This window comes from Pleurodeles waltl, chromosome 10 (assembly GCF_031143425.1).
Source record: "Pleurodeles waltl isolate 20211129_DDA chromosome 10, aPleWal1.hap1.20221129, whole genome shotgun sequence".
NCBI classification, from domain to species: Eukaryota; Metazoa; Chordata; class Amphibia; order Caudata; family Salamandridae; genus Pleurodeles; species Pleurodeles waltl.
Genome location: NC_090449.1, coordinates 80,167,116 through 80,181,727, shown reverse-complemented (window position 1 = coordinate 80,181,727; position 14,612 = coordinate 80,167,116). Strand labels below are relative to the sequence as shown.

At 41.1% G+C, this 14,612-nt stretch overlaps 1 protein-coding gene across 1 annotated transcript in view; it reads left to right on the top strand.

Annotated features, from left to right (window-relative positions):
* Positions 1 to 1,430: 1,430 nt before the first annotated feature.
* CIAO3 (cytosolic iron-sulfur assembly component 3) overlaps positions 1,431 to 14,612 on the top strand; it is a 124,239-nt gene continuing 111,057 nt past the window's right edge. The window contains exon 1 of the mRNA XM_069209807.1: positions 1,431 to 1,563. Coding sequence (XP_069065908.1) covers positions 1,498 to 1,563 — 66 coding nt within the window. The 5' untranslated portion in view covers positions 1,431 to 1,497. The remainder of the gene's footprint in view (positions 1,564 to 14,612) is intronic.

Sequence of the window (14,612 nt, the reverse complement as noted above, 5' to 3'; positions counted from 1 at the left end):
AGCATAAAGCAACTGAGAGACGACCAGTCAACCCTTGAAAAGGACCTTCCAATCGCTGGAACACGTTAGCACGTTTTTAGAGTCGAGTGCGCAAGCGCTCTAGCCTGCTGTAAATCTCTTTGTGGGCTTTTAACCACACCCATCACATGACCATCAGTTTCGCTGGTTCGTGGGCCTGCCTTTTCAAATTCACTTGATTTCATTAGTGAAAGGCATGCATACGTCATGCCTTTTCCGGTGTTTAGCCCTCCTCGAGTGCACCGACCAACTACTGAAAACATATGAAGCTCCATGTTTTCCATATGGCTTCTGGACTACTTTTTCTTTTCCTATGCAGCGTGACCTCGCTAAACAGTAGTCAAGCGCTTTCCACGATATCAACCTGGTTACATGGATAATTGCATAACTGCCATTAGGTTTGACTGCGAGCAAACTTCTGCTTCTTTTTCTGTCTCTCATTCGCGTTTCACGCGGTGCCACTTTAAATTGGCTCAACTGTTTTAGTTTTCATTTTCAATTTATTTGGCAACAAAAGTCCGGTTAGGACTTTACAACGCTAATAGCTCTAACCGAAGCAAATGTGAGACCCATTGCATTGCAAATGCTTGTTAGTAACTTGTGATCCGCTTAAGCTAGAATAATTGTTAGTTAAAGTCTTTACATTAGGTAGCAGATGAAGAATTATGTGGTATCCCTATAAGTTACGCGGAACACAATGAGGCCGCAGAATCGCTTAATTCCAGTAGCACTGTCTGTAATACATACATGCACTATGCTGTCGCAATGCGCCGTGCCTCCCTTACTATTATTTTTCGATTTAAAAAAAATATATTTTGGCAACACATTGACACTACTTTCTACTAACTGTATACTGTTTATCAGGTGGTATTACACTGCTTATGCCGCTGCCAATTTGCTAACTAGGTGACAGGTCGTAACCAACCCCGCGGTTCCCACTTCTTAGCTGCCCGCTACTGGCAGACCAACGGGCAACGTCACTGCCCGGCAGAAACACACTAGTACTTTGCGTTCCATCATTAAAAACTAAAGCAGTGCGCAAGCGCAACGTAAGAAAACGTGCGAAAAGTGGATGACGTTTGAGTCTAGTTATGGTACAGGTGCGAGGCACGTAACTTTATGTGCACCTACGACTTTCCACATGGTCTGATTAAAATCAACTGAACCATTCGCCTGTCGCCACCACTTCATCATGGAAAAATAATGTGTATTTATTTAATTACCGTAGGTCGATATAGTAATTGGGCGTCTAAAGCAGGCTAAGAATTAGTTTAAACGTTTCATTGATAAAGGCTATTTCGGTGCTTGAATTGTTTTCATGGTTTTAATATGAACAAGTAGTCGATGGCGCACCCTTTCAACATGGCCGCCCATTTGAGAACATTCTAATAACCTTTGAAGCTGGACTGCATCTGCTGCTCCAGAGACAGGGTTGTGTCACTTTACTGCCCCCGGCGTGCCTCTAGACAGGGCGTAAAAATGGCGTCTCATTTTAGCGGCGCCCTACAGCTGACTGACCTGGATGATTTCATAGGACCCTCCCAGGTGAGCGGTGTTTGGGGGTGCAGCGGTGGAGGCCAGATTATGTGTTATATTGAGAAAAGGTGCAGCAAGGCATTGGTTAAGGGATCTGCTGAATGGGGAGAGGAAAGGTGTGCGTTAGGATCTGCGATCTTTCTGTGTCTTGTGACAGGTGAGTGTAAGTACCAGTCCGTTTAACGCTCAATAAGCACTTAGCAATATTCTTTGCGAGTTTGGAGACTCATCGCCCGCGGAGACATCAGTAAATGTCTTTTGGAGGAGGCGGGAGGGGACTGGCTCTATGAGTTTGGGGGTTTTGGTCGAAATCCGCGTCCTGCAAGGCAGAACAATTATAACCTGGCATGGTCACTATTCATAATGAATATAGGGCGACTTCCTGGCTCTTAAGGGGTCACACAATATTTTTGAAGCAACTAACTAGATGGCCGACAAAGTAAGTTTGTTAGTTGATTCGTATAATAGATAGCAGTACTGAACAAACAAATATGTATCAGGGCTAATACTTATAATGAAAATAATGGCAAACGTGCACACGAATCAAATATTTACCGCCAATTTAAGGGGCAGCTGTCCCAGGATTCTGCCTCCTTATCATAAATTGTCAGTAGCAGAAGCAGTGCTCTTCTCCAGAGCATGTAATCGCCGACAGTAGCCCTACTGGTTTTACTTTTTGATTTTGAAAGTGTATTTTTTTACCGGAACTGGCAAACAAATAAAAATCTGCACATGAATGTTTCATATCAAACTGGATTTTCAGTTCCTAGATTGCCATTCTGGCGATACTCTATCATCTGGGTGGCAGCAGGCTGGCTCCTCATCCCTTCTTGATGTACTCTCTCTTGCACATATCCCTCAGAGTTTTGTCGACATGTCGAGCTTTGTCCACATTACCTATCGCATGGGTATTCACAGACATTTTGAATGGAAATGAAATATAATTGCACAATGTAAAACCAGAAAAACCCGTGATCAGTCCTGGCTTCCTCACTTGACCAAATTACATGATCCTAGTCAAATGTCAAATTCCATTTTGCCACCTTTTTCATCATTATGATATACAAGAGCACCTTGAAATACACAAGTTCAGGATATGCACTGTACACAGCCTTCTCTCATGTCTGATTTAATAAACTATAATGTTGTCCATGAATAATAACAACCCAGACCACCCTGAAGGTTTGTTAGCACGTTGGTCCTTAATAAGTAAACTTACAAGGGGACGCGTATAGGTCGATTAACCTTTTGACTTGTTTAGAATGTTCTTACCATAGTTCCAGAACAGAAACAATAATCATTAGTCTAACCAATATTCATTAATTGTCACACACCATGACTTTTCAGCCATGAATAACCACACCTTTTGAAAAAAGTTTAGTAAGTTTATTTCCCTTATATTAACAATGCTAAAGTCATGTAGATTAATCTCAAAATCAAATGAAACGCATATAAGAACAACACTGGTTGACCAAAGCGACAAAAGAAACGCAATCTAATCAAAGCTTGGATCACAACACATTCTAAGGCAACAGTGCAAATCAAAAGCAAACTCAGCTGCAATATAGATATATGGTACATATAATTCAGCAAGATAGCTCGTCAAACATTTGTCCCTGCAATTCTTCAGTCATCATATGGATAACCTCAACTAACCCAGAATAGCATCAGCATGTTAGACTTCATGCAAAACAATTTAGAACACAAATTTAGGAAATCATCTAGCCACGGGTCTCATCAAAACAGCGCACTTGGTACCTAGATAGAAAAGGCATAAAAAGCAATTCAGTCACATAGTCATATCTACCTATCCACGGTATGGTTCATCAAACAGAATCAGTCTTCATCCACAGGTCATCAGTCGATCAGCAAAGCATCAGGCTCTCAGTCAGAGAGTGTGAGCCCAATGACAGTATCTTGAATCTCTTCTTCTCCCACAGTCACTCTAGATCTCTGGTCTCATCATCATTATCATCATCTGTCTAAATTCCCTCTGTCGCGTTGTTAACTCAAATTCACCTAAACTATCCCCTAATTCCCTACTGGTCTGTCAATCGTACGTTAATACACTACCCAATAATATTTCTATACCAAATCTATGAATTCTAATATTTCGCTCTTCACACTATGTTGATTGGTCCACTTTACTATGTCCTCATCATCCGGCTCGCCTGGTATCAAATTTATTGCATCTTTGTCTCCAGTCAGTGTCTTCATTGTTCACGTCCTGGGAAAGTACATCTCACACACATTACACCCATTTCGATACATTGCTAGAGACACCATCTCCTGTCTGATGGTTCCCACAGAAAGCTTCGGTTAAGCACTTTTGACAAGACAATGGACATTTCACACTTTAGTTCACTCTGTCAGCATTTTCTATCAACCACTAAGAAACACAGCTTCTTCATGAGGCCTGGCAACTAGGCCAAGACACTCGCTAAGTTATGGCCTACAATTAATAAGTAAGAAAATACTTCATAACCCTAAATATGACATACTACTACATTAATCTAATACATTTTCAATATTTCACTAGTATTAACCATCAATTAGTAAATTTCATGAACATTGGTGGCCATTCTCTGAGGTCACATTTTCCAACGTATGCATTATTTTCTGTGTTTTTTTTCCTACAAAATTCATTATTCAAAATACATAAAACACCCATTAATAATTTCTAAATAAGACACCTGCTTCAACAGGTTCTATGTGACAACTGACTTTCCCCTTAGTTCACTATTGTTATTGTAGTCAGAGTGGGCGGAGGCATGAATGTTTCTACGTTGATTTTTGAAAACTATCAGTTTTAAAAATACTTTTGAATGTACTGATGTAATCTATTGTACTAAGAGGAAACGCATCTGCATGTAAATGAAATACACTTTTTTGAACTCTGAAGAGGCTTTCCTATTTTTACACGTTTTTTGCAAAATGTCTTAAAATAGAAATATTCTTTCCTAAAGGTAGGTGGTGCCGGATACCTTATTTGCTTCTTCTCTTTTACTTCCATTTGTGTAAATAAATGCTTGCTGTTGATTTAAAATCTTTCCGATTGTTACTTCTCGACCAAGTAAACAGCAGCCCAGTGCAGTGATTCTGATGGGGGCTGGATGAGAAGGGTAGGAGGGCTGCATGCGCCTCCCAGGCTGTACTGTGAGTTCCACTGACCAATATGTTCCAGTTCTTCCTACCCCACATGCTGCTTGCCCTTTGTGTGCCAACCCCTCCAAAAAGACACACTTCTCTTACCAATGTTGAATCAAATAATTCTCTTGTAATACCGATCAAAGTTTTAAAAACATATGGGGTCACCAGCCTCACTGAGGCAAACATTTGCTTGCATAGTGATAGAAAGTTAAAAAAAAAAAAAAAAAAAAAGTTACCACAGCCATTTATTTGTTAACAGAATGATTGATTTGAGTTAGAAGAATGTTGATTAATAGAGCAATCATACATGAGGCATTGTAGAAGAAGAGTGCCTGCTATTTTCATCCCTCAAATAATTCACTTAAAAGCTGCAGTCTGTTCCAAATAAAGTCTAAACAAGATTGTGAAAAAATTGAAGAGAAAAAAAAAAATGCATTTGAGTGATGAAATGCAAAGTGCCCAAGAAAATGAAGGCATCAATATAATTGCGATGGTATAGTGCAATGTTAAATGTAATTCTAGGGATGACAGTGACCGATTGGGCACTAGAATAACTAAGAAAAAGTCATTGTATTTCCATGGCAATTGTTTTCATATTTGTTCAGACTGAAAAACCAGCTGGGTTTTTTTCTATGCAGTAATTCAGGGTTCACAACCATAAATGTCAGTAGGTGTATCTGACTACAGGCGTTGGCCATCAATCAATCAATCAGGTAGTATTTATATAGCACGGCTTGTCACCTGCAAAGGTTTCCAAGTGCCTTGCTGTGGGTCTCATTTGAAGATTCAGGTCTTTCCCCCTTTCTGAAGTCTGTCAGCGAGATGTGTGTGGGGGGGGGGGAGGATGTTTCATCTTTGGCAGCAAGATAGGAGAAGGAGCGTCCTCCAATGCGGATGTGGCGTATGGTGGGAATCTGTGCAAGGGCACGGTGAGCGGGGGTTCCTCGAATGGTGGTGGAAATGTAGCTGGTGGTTCAGGTAGGCAGGTCCCTGGTCATGGAGGGCTTTGTAGTCGTGGGTCAGAAGCTTGAAATGGCATCTCTTCTGGACCGAGAGCAGGTGGAGATCTTTCAGATGCTAGGTGATGTGGGCTCTTTTTGTAGGTTGGGGATCAGTTTAGCAGCTCCATTCTGGATTGACTCGAGTCTTTGCTAGAATGTAGTGGAGGGGCCTGCATAGAGTGGGTTGCTGTCGTCAAGTTGGCTGGTGATGAGAACATGTCACTGTCTTCCTGATGGTGAAGGGGAGCCACTTGAAGATTTTGCGAAGCTTGGGAAGCAGGCTGTGGATACAGAGTTGAGTGATCTTTTATTTCATGGAGAGACTGCTGTCTAGTATGATGCAGTGGTTGTGGGCGTGGCTTTTGGAGTGGGCGTGGATCCAAGTTTCGACGGCCACCAGGTGTTGTTCCAGAGAGCTATGTGTTTGCTGAAGGTGAGGACTTCCATCTTGTCAGTGTTGAGATTTAGGTAGTTATCCTTCATCCATGCTGAGATGTCCTTCAGGCAGTTGTGGAAGTTAACCTTCATTGTTAAGGGGTCAGCAGAGAGCGATAGGACAAGCTGGTTCTCGACAGCGTAGGAGATGATATTGATGTCGTGCGCTCTGAGGATGTCTGCGAGAGGAGTCATGTAGATGTTTAAAAGTGTGAGGCTGAGTCTTGAGGGGGACACTGCATATGATGTGTTTGGCCTGCGAGGTGAAGGGGGAGGTGGATTTTCTGGGTGCATCCTGTGAGGAAGGGTGGCATCCATCTGAGTGTGTCTTTTATTCCATTCTGGTGTAGGGGATTGGTGAGAGTGTGGTGGGTGTCCGTGTCGAAGGCGGTGAAAAGGTGGAGCAGGATCAGTGTGGTTGATTCTCCTTTTTCGAGTAGGGAGAAGATGTTGTCTTTTTGCAGCGATCAGGACTATGCCAATAGGTCGGGCTTATGAAAGTGGCTTTTTGTGTTATTGATGGGTTTAGGTACTCAGTAAGTCACTATACATTCACTCTGTCACTCATCATCAGACTTCTACATGATTGCAACCATCCATTGTCTCACCCTTGCAGTCACCCTCTGATACTGCCACACCAAAACACACATACAAACTCAGTAACCCATGCAAGATAAACTAAAAGAATACAAGTAGAAAAAAAGAAAACATGCTGCCATCTAAACAATGGGCACATACTTGCAATAAATGAACATAGTGGTGAGTGTCTATCTTGCACTGGGGTGGTACATAGCTTGTTGCTTCAAAGTTCTAGCATTGCTGCTGCTTTTGTGAGCAATATTTTGGCCATCTTGGAATGGTAAAACAGTGATATACTGTACTGGTTTATAGGAAGTTTTAAACAGAATGCAGCACACTGCAGATTAAATCAGTGGCAAGCAAGAGGCCTGTTACCACTGCCCCTGTAGCTGCATTATACTCTTCAGGCAAATTTAAATAAAAAGAGGAGAAGCAATTAAATTAAAGGGATAACTTTAAAAGGAGAAAATTGAGAAGTCAACCAGCCTTGTCGCTTTAGTACATTCATTTTCAGGTAGATATGCACATGTGATCAGAAAATGGCATAATTCACACAACAAGAAAGTCAATGACTGTTGTGGACTGATCCAGTAACCCCTTGCAGTATGCTCTCATGGATGGAAGCAGAGTGTTAATGACACTCAAACTGACCAATGACAGAATAGGGGTGTCCCAAAGGCCATGTGATTCCTGTCTGTGTATTGTTGTATTTATGGATGTATGCATTTAATGTGTTTTCTTTGATACAAGATCCTGGTAGACAACCAAGCCTGCCTACCAGATGTTCTACTCCTAGGGTTGTCAATGTATGTGACCAAAACCCTGCCCTACAGAGTTAATCTTTTGTTTTTTAATTCGACGGGGGTCATCTTATTTTCTGATTCATTGTAAAAGTCTGAGCCTTATGATCACTCATGGCTGCAAAGGAATATACAACTCCAGTAATCTTTGATTTACCCCACAATCACAAGTTCCAGTCCTGGAGGTCCCCTCATTATTCCAAGGCTGCTGAAGTGCAGAACATGAGTTGATCAAAATTAAAATGTGTTATTCAGCCCAATATGCACCCCTAGAATGAAGATGCACTTTCCAAATATAGATGTTATGTTGCATACACTATGTTAATTTCTTTAACATTACTGTTTTAATTATGCTAGGTTGCATCACCACCCAGTCACATAAGAAATAATAGTTTAGCATGCTCGCTCTGTGCTACCTGATGACAATGCCATTAGTAAACCAAATCACTGTGTCATGTTCACTGTATCTAGGGAGTAACATTATGTTTGTGAAACCATGTACACGTCAGTATTTGTTTGAAAACGCATGCAGCCCTCAATTGCCGGAATATACTTTCGCCTTCAAATTTGATGCTTATAGAATGGGGCACTGGGTTGCAAAATAATGGATCACACAGTTGAAGCAAGTGAGCAAGTCAGGATTTGAGTCCAAGTTTCTTGATTATATCTGTAACTGACATCTCCTTCTCCCTCTACTATTAACACTAAAGCACATTGCTTCATATTTAATTCTTTCAGGACTTAAGTGATTAAAATACGTGTAATAAAACCATGTATCAAAAGTTAAATTAATTTAATACAATTCACTCTTTCTAAAAAATAAAAAGCACAACAGAAGTGTGAAGATGTACAATAATGTCAGTGCCTTCCATGATTTAACAGGCACAATTGTTTCAGTATGGGCTTAACATACGAGTGTAAGCAATAGTACAGATTAGTAAAACAGAGGTCTGCTAAGTGCACAGAATTTGCTCACATATTATAAGCTGTCAGTGAAAGACTCACCAAGTGGATGAGCAGATTCTAATGTATGCTTTGCTATTGTTGTCTATCTGATGCCACTCAGAAACCCCTAGGAGAAAATAATCCCCATAATTCACTGTTGCCCATCGATATTTCTGTATGTTGCCAGTGCACGGTATGTGTTTATAATTTGTTTGGATAAAGTGGTGGGGGCGTTCTTGGAGTTGTAGATCTATCTGCTTCAATTTCTAAAGCATAAAATGAATTATATATGATGAGACATTGTGTATTTGAAGTCCATTACGCACCCACCTCTTATGACTGCGGCTAGGGAATAGGGAGGGAAGGGTGCATGCCGTGCTTTGTGTTGGTGTGTGCTGTGGTTGCAGCGTTTGTGGACATCACTCTCTCTGACCCCTACAGATGTATCTAGCCCATCAGATAAATTCTACAGGTGTGGTTGCTGCAGGGAGTAGATCACAGGCCATGGTGGACAGTGAAAAGTAAAACCAAATGGGGGCTCTCCTAGGTGTTTGTTCAGCTACTCCCAGGGATGTGGAATTCCTATCGCCCGACGCCCGGGACATCTTGTTTGGGGTCAAGGGCAACAAGTTTTTATGTTTACTTTGTCCTTGGGATAAGTAGGCCCAACCCCCTGCAGCACAAACCCTTTGGCTTCCTGTTTACAGAGAGTGGAACTCTCTGCAGTTGAGGTAATGTGTTTCCAAAAGATAATGCTGTTCGAACTTGTATTTATGGTTCATTATTTGAAAGCCTTCATTATTAGGGTGAGTGCTGTAAATAAATGTTTTAAGGTCACACTTCACTAATGACGTTGGTTCCAGTACAAAAAAAAAATAACTGTATACACATGTTTGAAAAGTTTAGGCTATGAGGCTAAATATAATGCTCCCAGAATGCTCTCTGATTAGATGCAAATGAAGTGTCATTTAGTAAAATGTGTTGATGCATGCTAGTATTCCCCAAAAATATTTCTAATGGAAAATCAGTGTAACCATTTTCAACACGATTATGGGAAGCATGAAAATAAACAAACACTGACAAAGCCAACTAATCTGACATATTTTTATAAGTCTTTTAGTTTCATCAGTGCGTGTCTTGTTTTGACATGGCTTTTGTAACACTTTATTGCTGTGGGAGCTACCAGGACCTCAACATTGTAACAAACACTGGCAAAACCCCCCCAAAAAGTTTTTGAACTCTAAAAGCACACGTTGCCACCAGCAGCATAACAAAGGCCCCGCACCCGCCCTCCAGGGGGCCACTTCAGCACAGCACCTGCCCCGAGTGAGTCTGGAGAGGGGGCTCCTCCATGTTCTTTGCAAAGGGGCACCCTCCAGTTTCGTTACGTCACTGATTGCCACTGTAGTTCCTGACACTGAACAAAACTACTTTGTGTGGCAATATGCTCCTTGTGGAAGAGCCGAATGCGATCACTCACAGTAAAGCCAGCCGAAAGAGAGAGAAATAGAAGTTTAATAAAAACAAAATGTCTTTGTTAACTCCAGACCTAATTAGGGACCAAGACCCACATGTAGGTAGCTTTTTGCATGTCGCAAACAGAGACTTTCGCTGTTTGCGACGTGCAAAAAGCACATTGCGATGCACAAACCCAGTTTTGCGATTCGGTAACCTAGTTACCGAATCGCAAAACGGGTTTGCGACTCGCAATTAATAAGGGGTGTTCCCTTCCTAATTGCGACTCGCATTGCAATGTAGGATTGTTTTGTGACCGCGAACGCGGGCGCAAACCAATCGCAGTTTGCACCCATTTCAAATGGGTGCTAACACTTTCGCAAAAGGGAAGGGATCCCCATGGGACCCCTTCCCCATTGTGAATGTCACTGTAAACATTTTTTCAGAGCAGGCAGTGGTCCTGTGGACCACTGCCTGCTCTGAAAAATAGAAACGAAAACGTTTCATTTTTCGTTTTTGTTATGCATCTCGTTTTCCTTTAAGGAAAACGTGCTGCATTTAAAAAAAAAAAAATAAAAAAAAAAAATAAAAAAAAACCTGCTTTATTGAAAAGCAGTCACAGACATGGTGGTCTGCTGTGTCCAGCAGGCCACCATCCCTGTGAGGGCCGCCATTCGCGAGGGGGTCGCAAATTGCGACCCTCCTCATGATTATTCATGAGGTGGGCATTTGCGGAGCCCTTGCGAATCACAGATGGTGTCAGGGACACCATCCTACATTCGGATTTGCGACTCGCAATTTGCAGGTCGCAAATCTGAACCTACCTACATGTGGCCCAAAAAATTAAAGAAAGTCACAAAAGTGCACCCATGGTATATGTCGTACCCATATAAAATATTTGTGAACTGTATTTTAGCATGGGTAAATACGATGTGTAGATTTGCTCATGTAAAAATCTATTGAGCATTTGCAAGTTCATTTTCCCTCCAGCCACTTTCTTCCCAACCCTGGAAGAAGTTCTAATTCTGCCATTGTCAGGAGTAAATGTCCAACCTTTCTTATTATGGGAAAATATTAGAGAGAAGCTGGTAAAAATCTTTAAAACATGCAGGTTAGTAGGTTTGCAGACTCAAAGGCATTCCAGCCCTGGAACTATTGCTTACTGCTTCCTCCAGCCCCACTATGCAGATCTGCAGAAAGGTGGCAAAATAAGGAAATTGCTACAGTAGGGATTGAAACTGCAAGTATTCAAGCCATACTATGGTAGTAGCCCTGGCATAATCAGAGAGGCTATTATCAGAGCACTTACATAATGAGATTGCTGCCATAATTTGTCGCCACACTACATGGCACCAAAGGGACAAGTAGATCTTTTTACAGGACAAGTAGATTTGAGAAGCAACCTGTCCCCTGGACAAGTAGATATTTTAATAAATTCCACACCCCTGTACTCCTCTAATATTGAACGTCTATATCCTGGTAACTGAAGCATCAACCACCTTCGTTTGGGAAGCCAGCCTCTGATTGTTCGAGAGGTTTGTAAAGTGTTTTGAGATCTCCAGTTACTTGGCTCTGGTGCCATGCTAAATTTGACCCCCACCAGGGAGTGAAGATGGGCTGCAGTGAATATATAGCCCTCCTCCCAATGATCTCCAGTTCTCCTCTCCTATATTTGCTACATGTTCAGCTTTACTCCTTTCATTTGCTGTGTCCTGCTGCTCTTGCTACAACTATTCTGTGTGACTGAAGCTTGCTGGATTTGTGAGTTTGTGTGTGATTGAATGTTTCACTGACGCTGCCTGTGCTGCATCTCTGTCAGGGAAGCCTACACTGCCGCCATTACTATACCCATTCTGCACATTAGAAAACAATTTACTGTTGCCTCTGTTGTACATGTTCCTGGTGTGTGAAAAGAATGTGCTTATGTTGCCTTGTGTGCACCATAATACGTTACACCTGCCCAGGAGTGTAAAACAGGAGATTTGATGCCCATTCACACATTGGTTTCTATGCCTATGTGTCTGTAGACCGCTAACAACTATCTGATTTATCCATATGAAAGCACAGCAGTCATGCATAGACGTTCTGGAGCTGTCCAACTGCCATACATGAAATGTGACTGAATCATTGCAGGTATAGCAACTCCGATAAGAACAAGCATTTGCAATGAAAAAGGTCTCCCATTTGCTTAAGTTAGAGCTATTGGCATTGTAAATTCATAACTGGGCTTTTCTTGCCACATAAATTTGTCAACCCACCCTCATCATTTCATCTTTTCCTGTCATATAATTCCAGTGGCCATGCATATAACTAAAGCAGTTCCATTTACCTTGTTCCTCTATCTGCAGCCAAAAATGAAAATGTTGCCATTTAGCATTCTAATTTAATTCTGCCATGCTAATTCAAATAGAATACCACTTTCACCACCCCACGATGAGATTTGCTGACTGGTTAACACGATTTCCCAAAAAAGATACTAGACAGCCACAGAGGAGAAATAAACTATGAGGGTCACCCAAGCATATCAAGAGTGATCAAACAGTCCCAGTGTTTTTTTTATATATATATATATATATATATATAATATTCCCTAGAGGACATAGTGCATTACATATTTTCATGGGCTGTAGGCCTATAGCAATGATATTAAAACACTAGCTATTCCCAGCTAGAAAATAAAAGGTCCAGCAATGAGAAGGCTTAAGGAGACACTAAATGGTTGGAGGGGTTATTATTTTGGGGTCCCCACTAACGTAGAGTGGGAATCCATAGATGACCCAGAGATGACCCAGTCAGAAAGAGTGCATCATGCTGAACGTTTTGGTGGTGGGCCCATTGCCTTAGGACCACCACATGCTAATTTATGGGCAAAAATGTTGTGAAAAGAACACTTGCAAAGCATTATGGTTCGAGTTTTCTCGAGTGCAGTGCCTATTGTTTTATCTGTTCTCCTCCTGAGCTGGGAGAGGCACTTTCGCTTTGAGGATTTCTGTTTTATGTAAAGCATTTACCAATTTTCAAGTGTTTTAAGGGGAAAGCCACAAAAAATGACAGATTAGTTAACTGTGAACAATACGACTAGCGCTTCAATATTGCCGATCAAGTTCATGCTGTTGTGCCTGTTCAAATTATGAGCTCCATGCAGCACAAAGGGTAGAGGAAAAAAAATAGTTTGTCCACGCTGCAGTATATCGGTAGTTGTGCAATAATCCTTGTAACAGAGGTAGTCTGCAAGGCGTGACAAAAACAGCCTAAAGGCAGGACAAAGTTAAAGCAATTACCAATAACATCAAGTGTTTTTTTTTTTATTTTATTTTTTTAAAGGCAAACCCGCAAACGAGTGAAAGTGATGGGCTTGACATGAGCATGGTTCAAAGCCCGCATTACTTGCATGTCAAAGCGCTTGCACACTGAACCTAAAAACGGATACTGTCTCAGTGAACCACAGTATCTCTGCTAAGTGATTTTGAAGCCCAATTAAGAGTTCAACAGCTCTTTCAAGAAGTGCAGTTATTGCCATCCAGACGCTTACCAGAACATAAAATGTTAGCATGTTTGCAGCAGCACACCTTTAAGTTGTCCACCGGATGGCAAATACCCTTCCTCGCTACATGGTTCGTTGTCTGCAAAAGATACTGTAATAAATAAACAGGATCTGGCGTATGCCTCTAGACACTATTTCTGTATGTATGAAAATTTGTCATAGGGAATAGGATTTTAAGTGAAATCAGTGCACAGTGGCACATCTGCACGTGTTGTATAAGTAGCCAGTAAAATAGTTGAATAGAAGGCTGCATCACCTTGCGTCACATAAATGTGAATGCAATATAGTGCACAGAAAGACGTCATGATTGCAATACAGGTTTTTTCTGTGTTTATCTTTTAAGGATTAGGTGGGGCACGCGAATACCCATATGGGACAAGTAGATTTCTGTAACATTTTGTTCCTTGGGCAAGTAGATTATTATTTATTTACTTATTTTAATTTCTACACCCCTGAACATCAATATGTATCTCCTGGGGCACAAAAGTCGTGAAGTGATTTATTTACTGGATTCTGTACAGAAGAAACGGCATTGAACAAATGAAAGATCGCACTCTTTTGCAAGACTGGATTGCAATAGAAAAATACTTAACCATTGACACTTTCCTCTGACAATTCCTAACTGAAGTGGAAATTAAAACTTATATTAGGTATATCAGTCAACTAAGCAAGATATTCGTCTGCTTAGCAATGTCTACAATATGTCTGTCATTGTTGTTCTAGATTTAGATTACCCATTTGACGCTTTATACCGTGGTTATTACAAATGAATGTTAAATCTCGAAAGGAAAATCTATGAGAAGCTGAGGGAAGAAATCTGGAAAAACAGGGTGAGGGCACAGATGTTTCTAAATCTATTTTTTGGTACTCCTAGTAATGAATGCACACATACATGGTATCCCTTTGCACATTTTTCGAATCTTATTTCTGCCCCATTGCTTAACTTCTCACATATTTCACTCTTGGCAGCAGTGCACCTAACATTTATAAGGTTCTTCCTTCGTAGACTTTCCACCAATTTAACAGTATTACATTTGTGACACCTGTTGAACGTCAGCAGAATTTCGTTGCTAATTTATTTTATTTAGGAACAGTAGCAAATCAAGCAGAGATTATTTACATGCAGTGATAATGGTGCATAGCTCAATG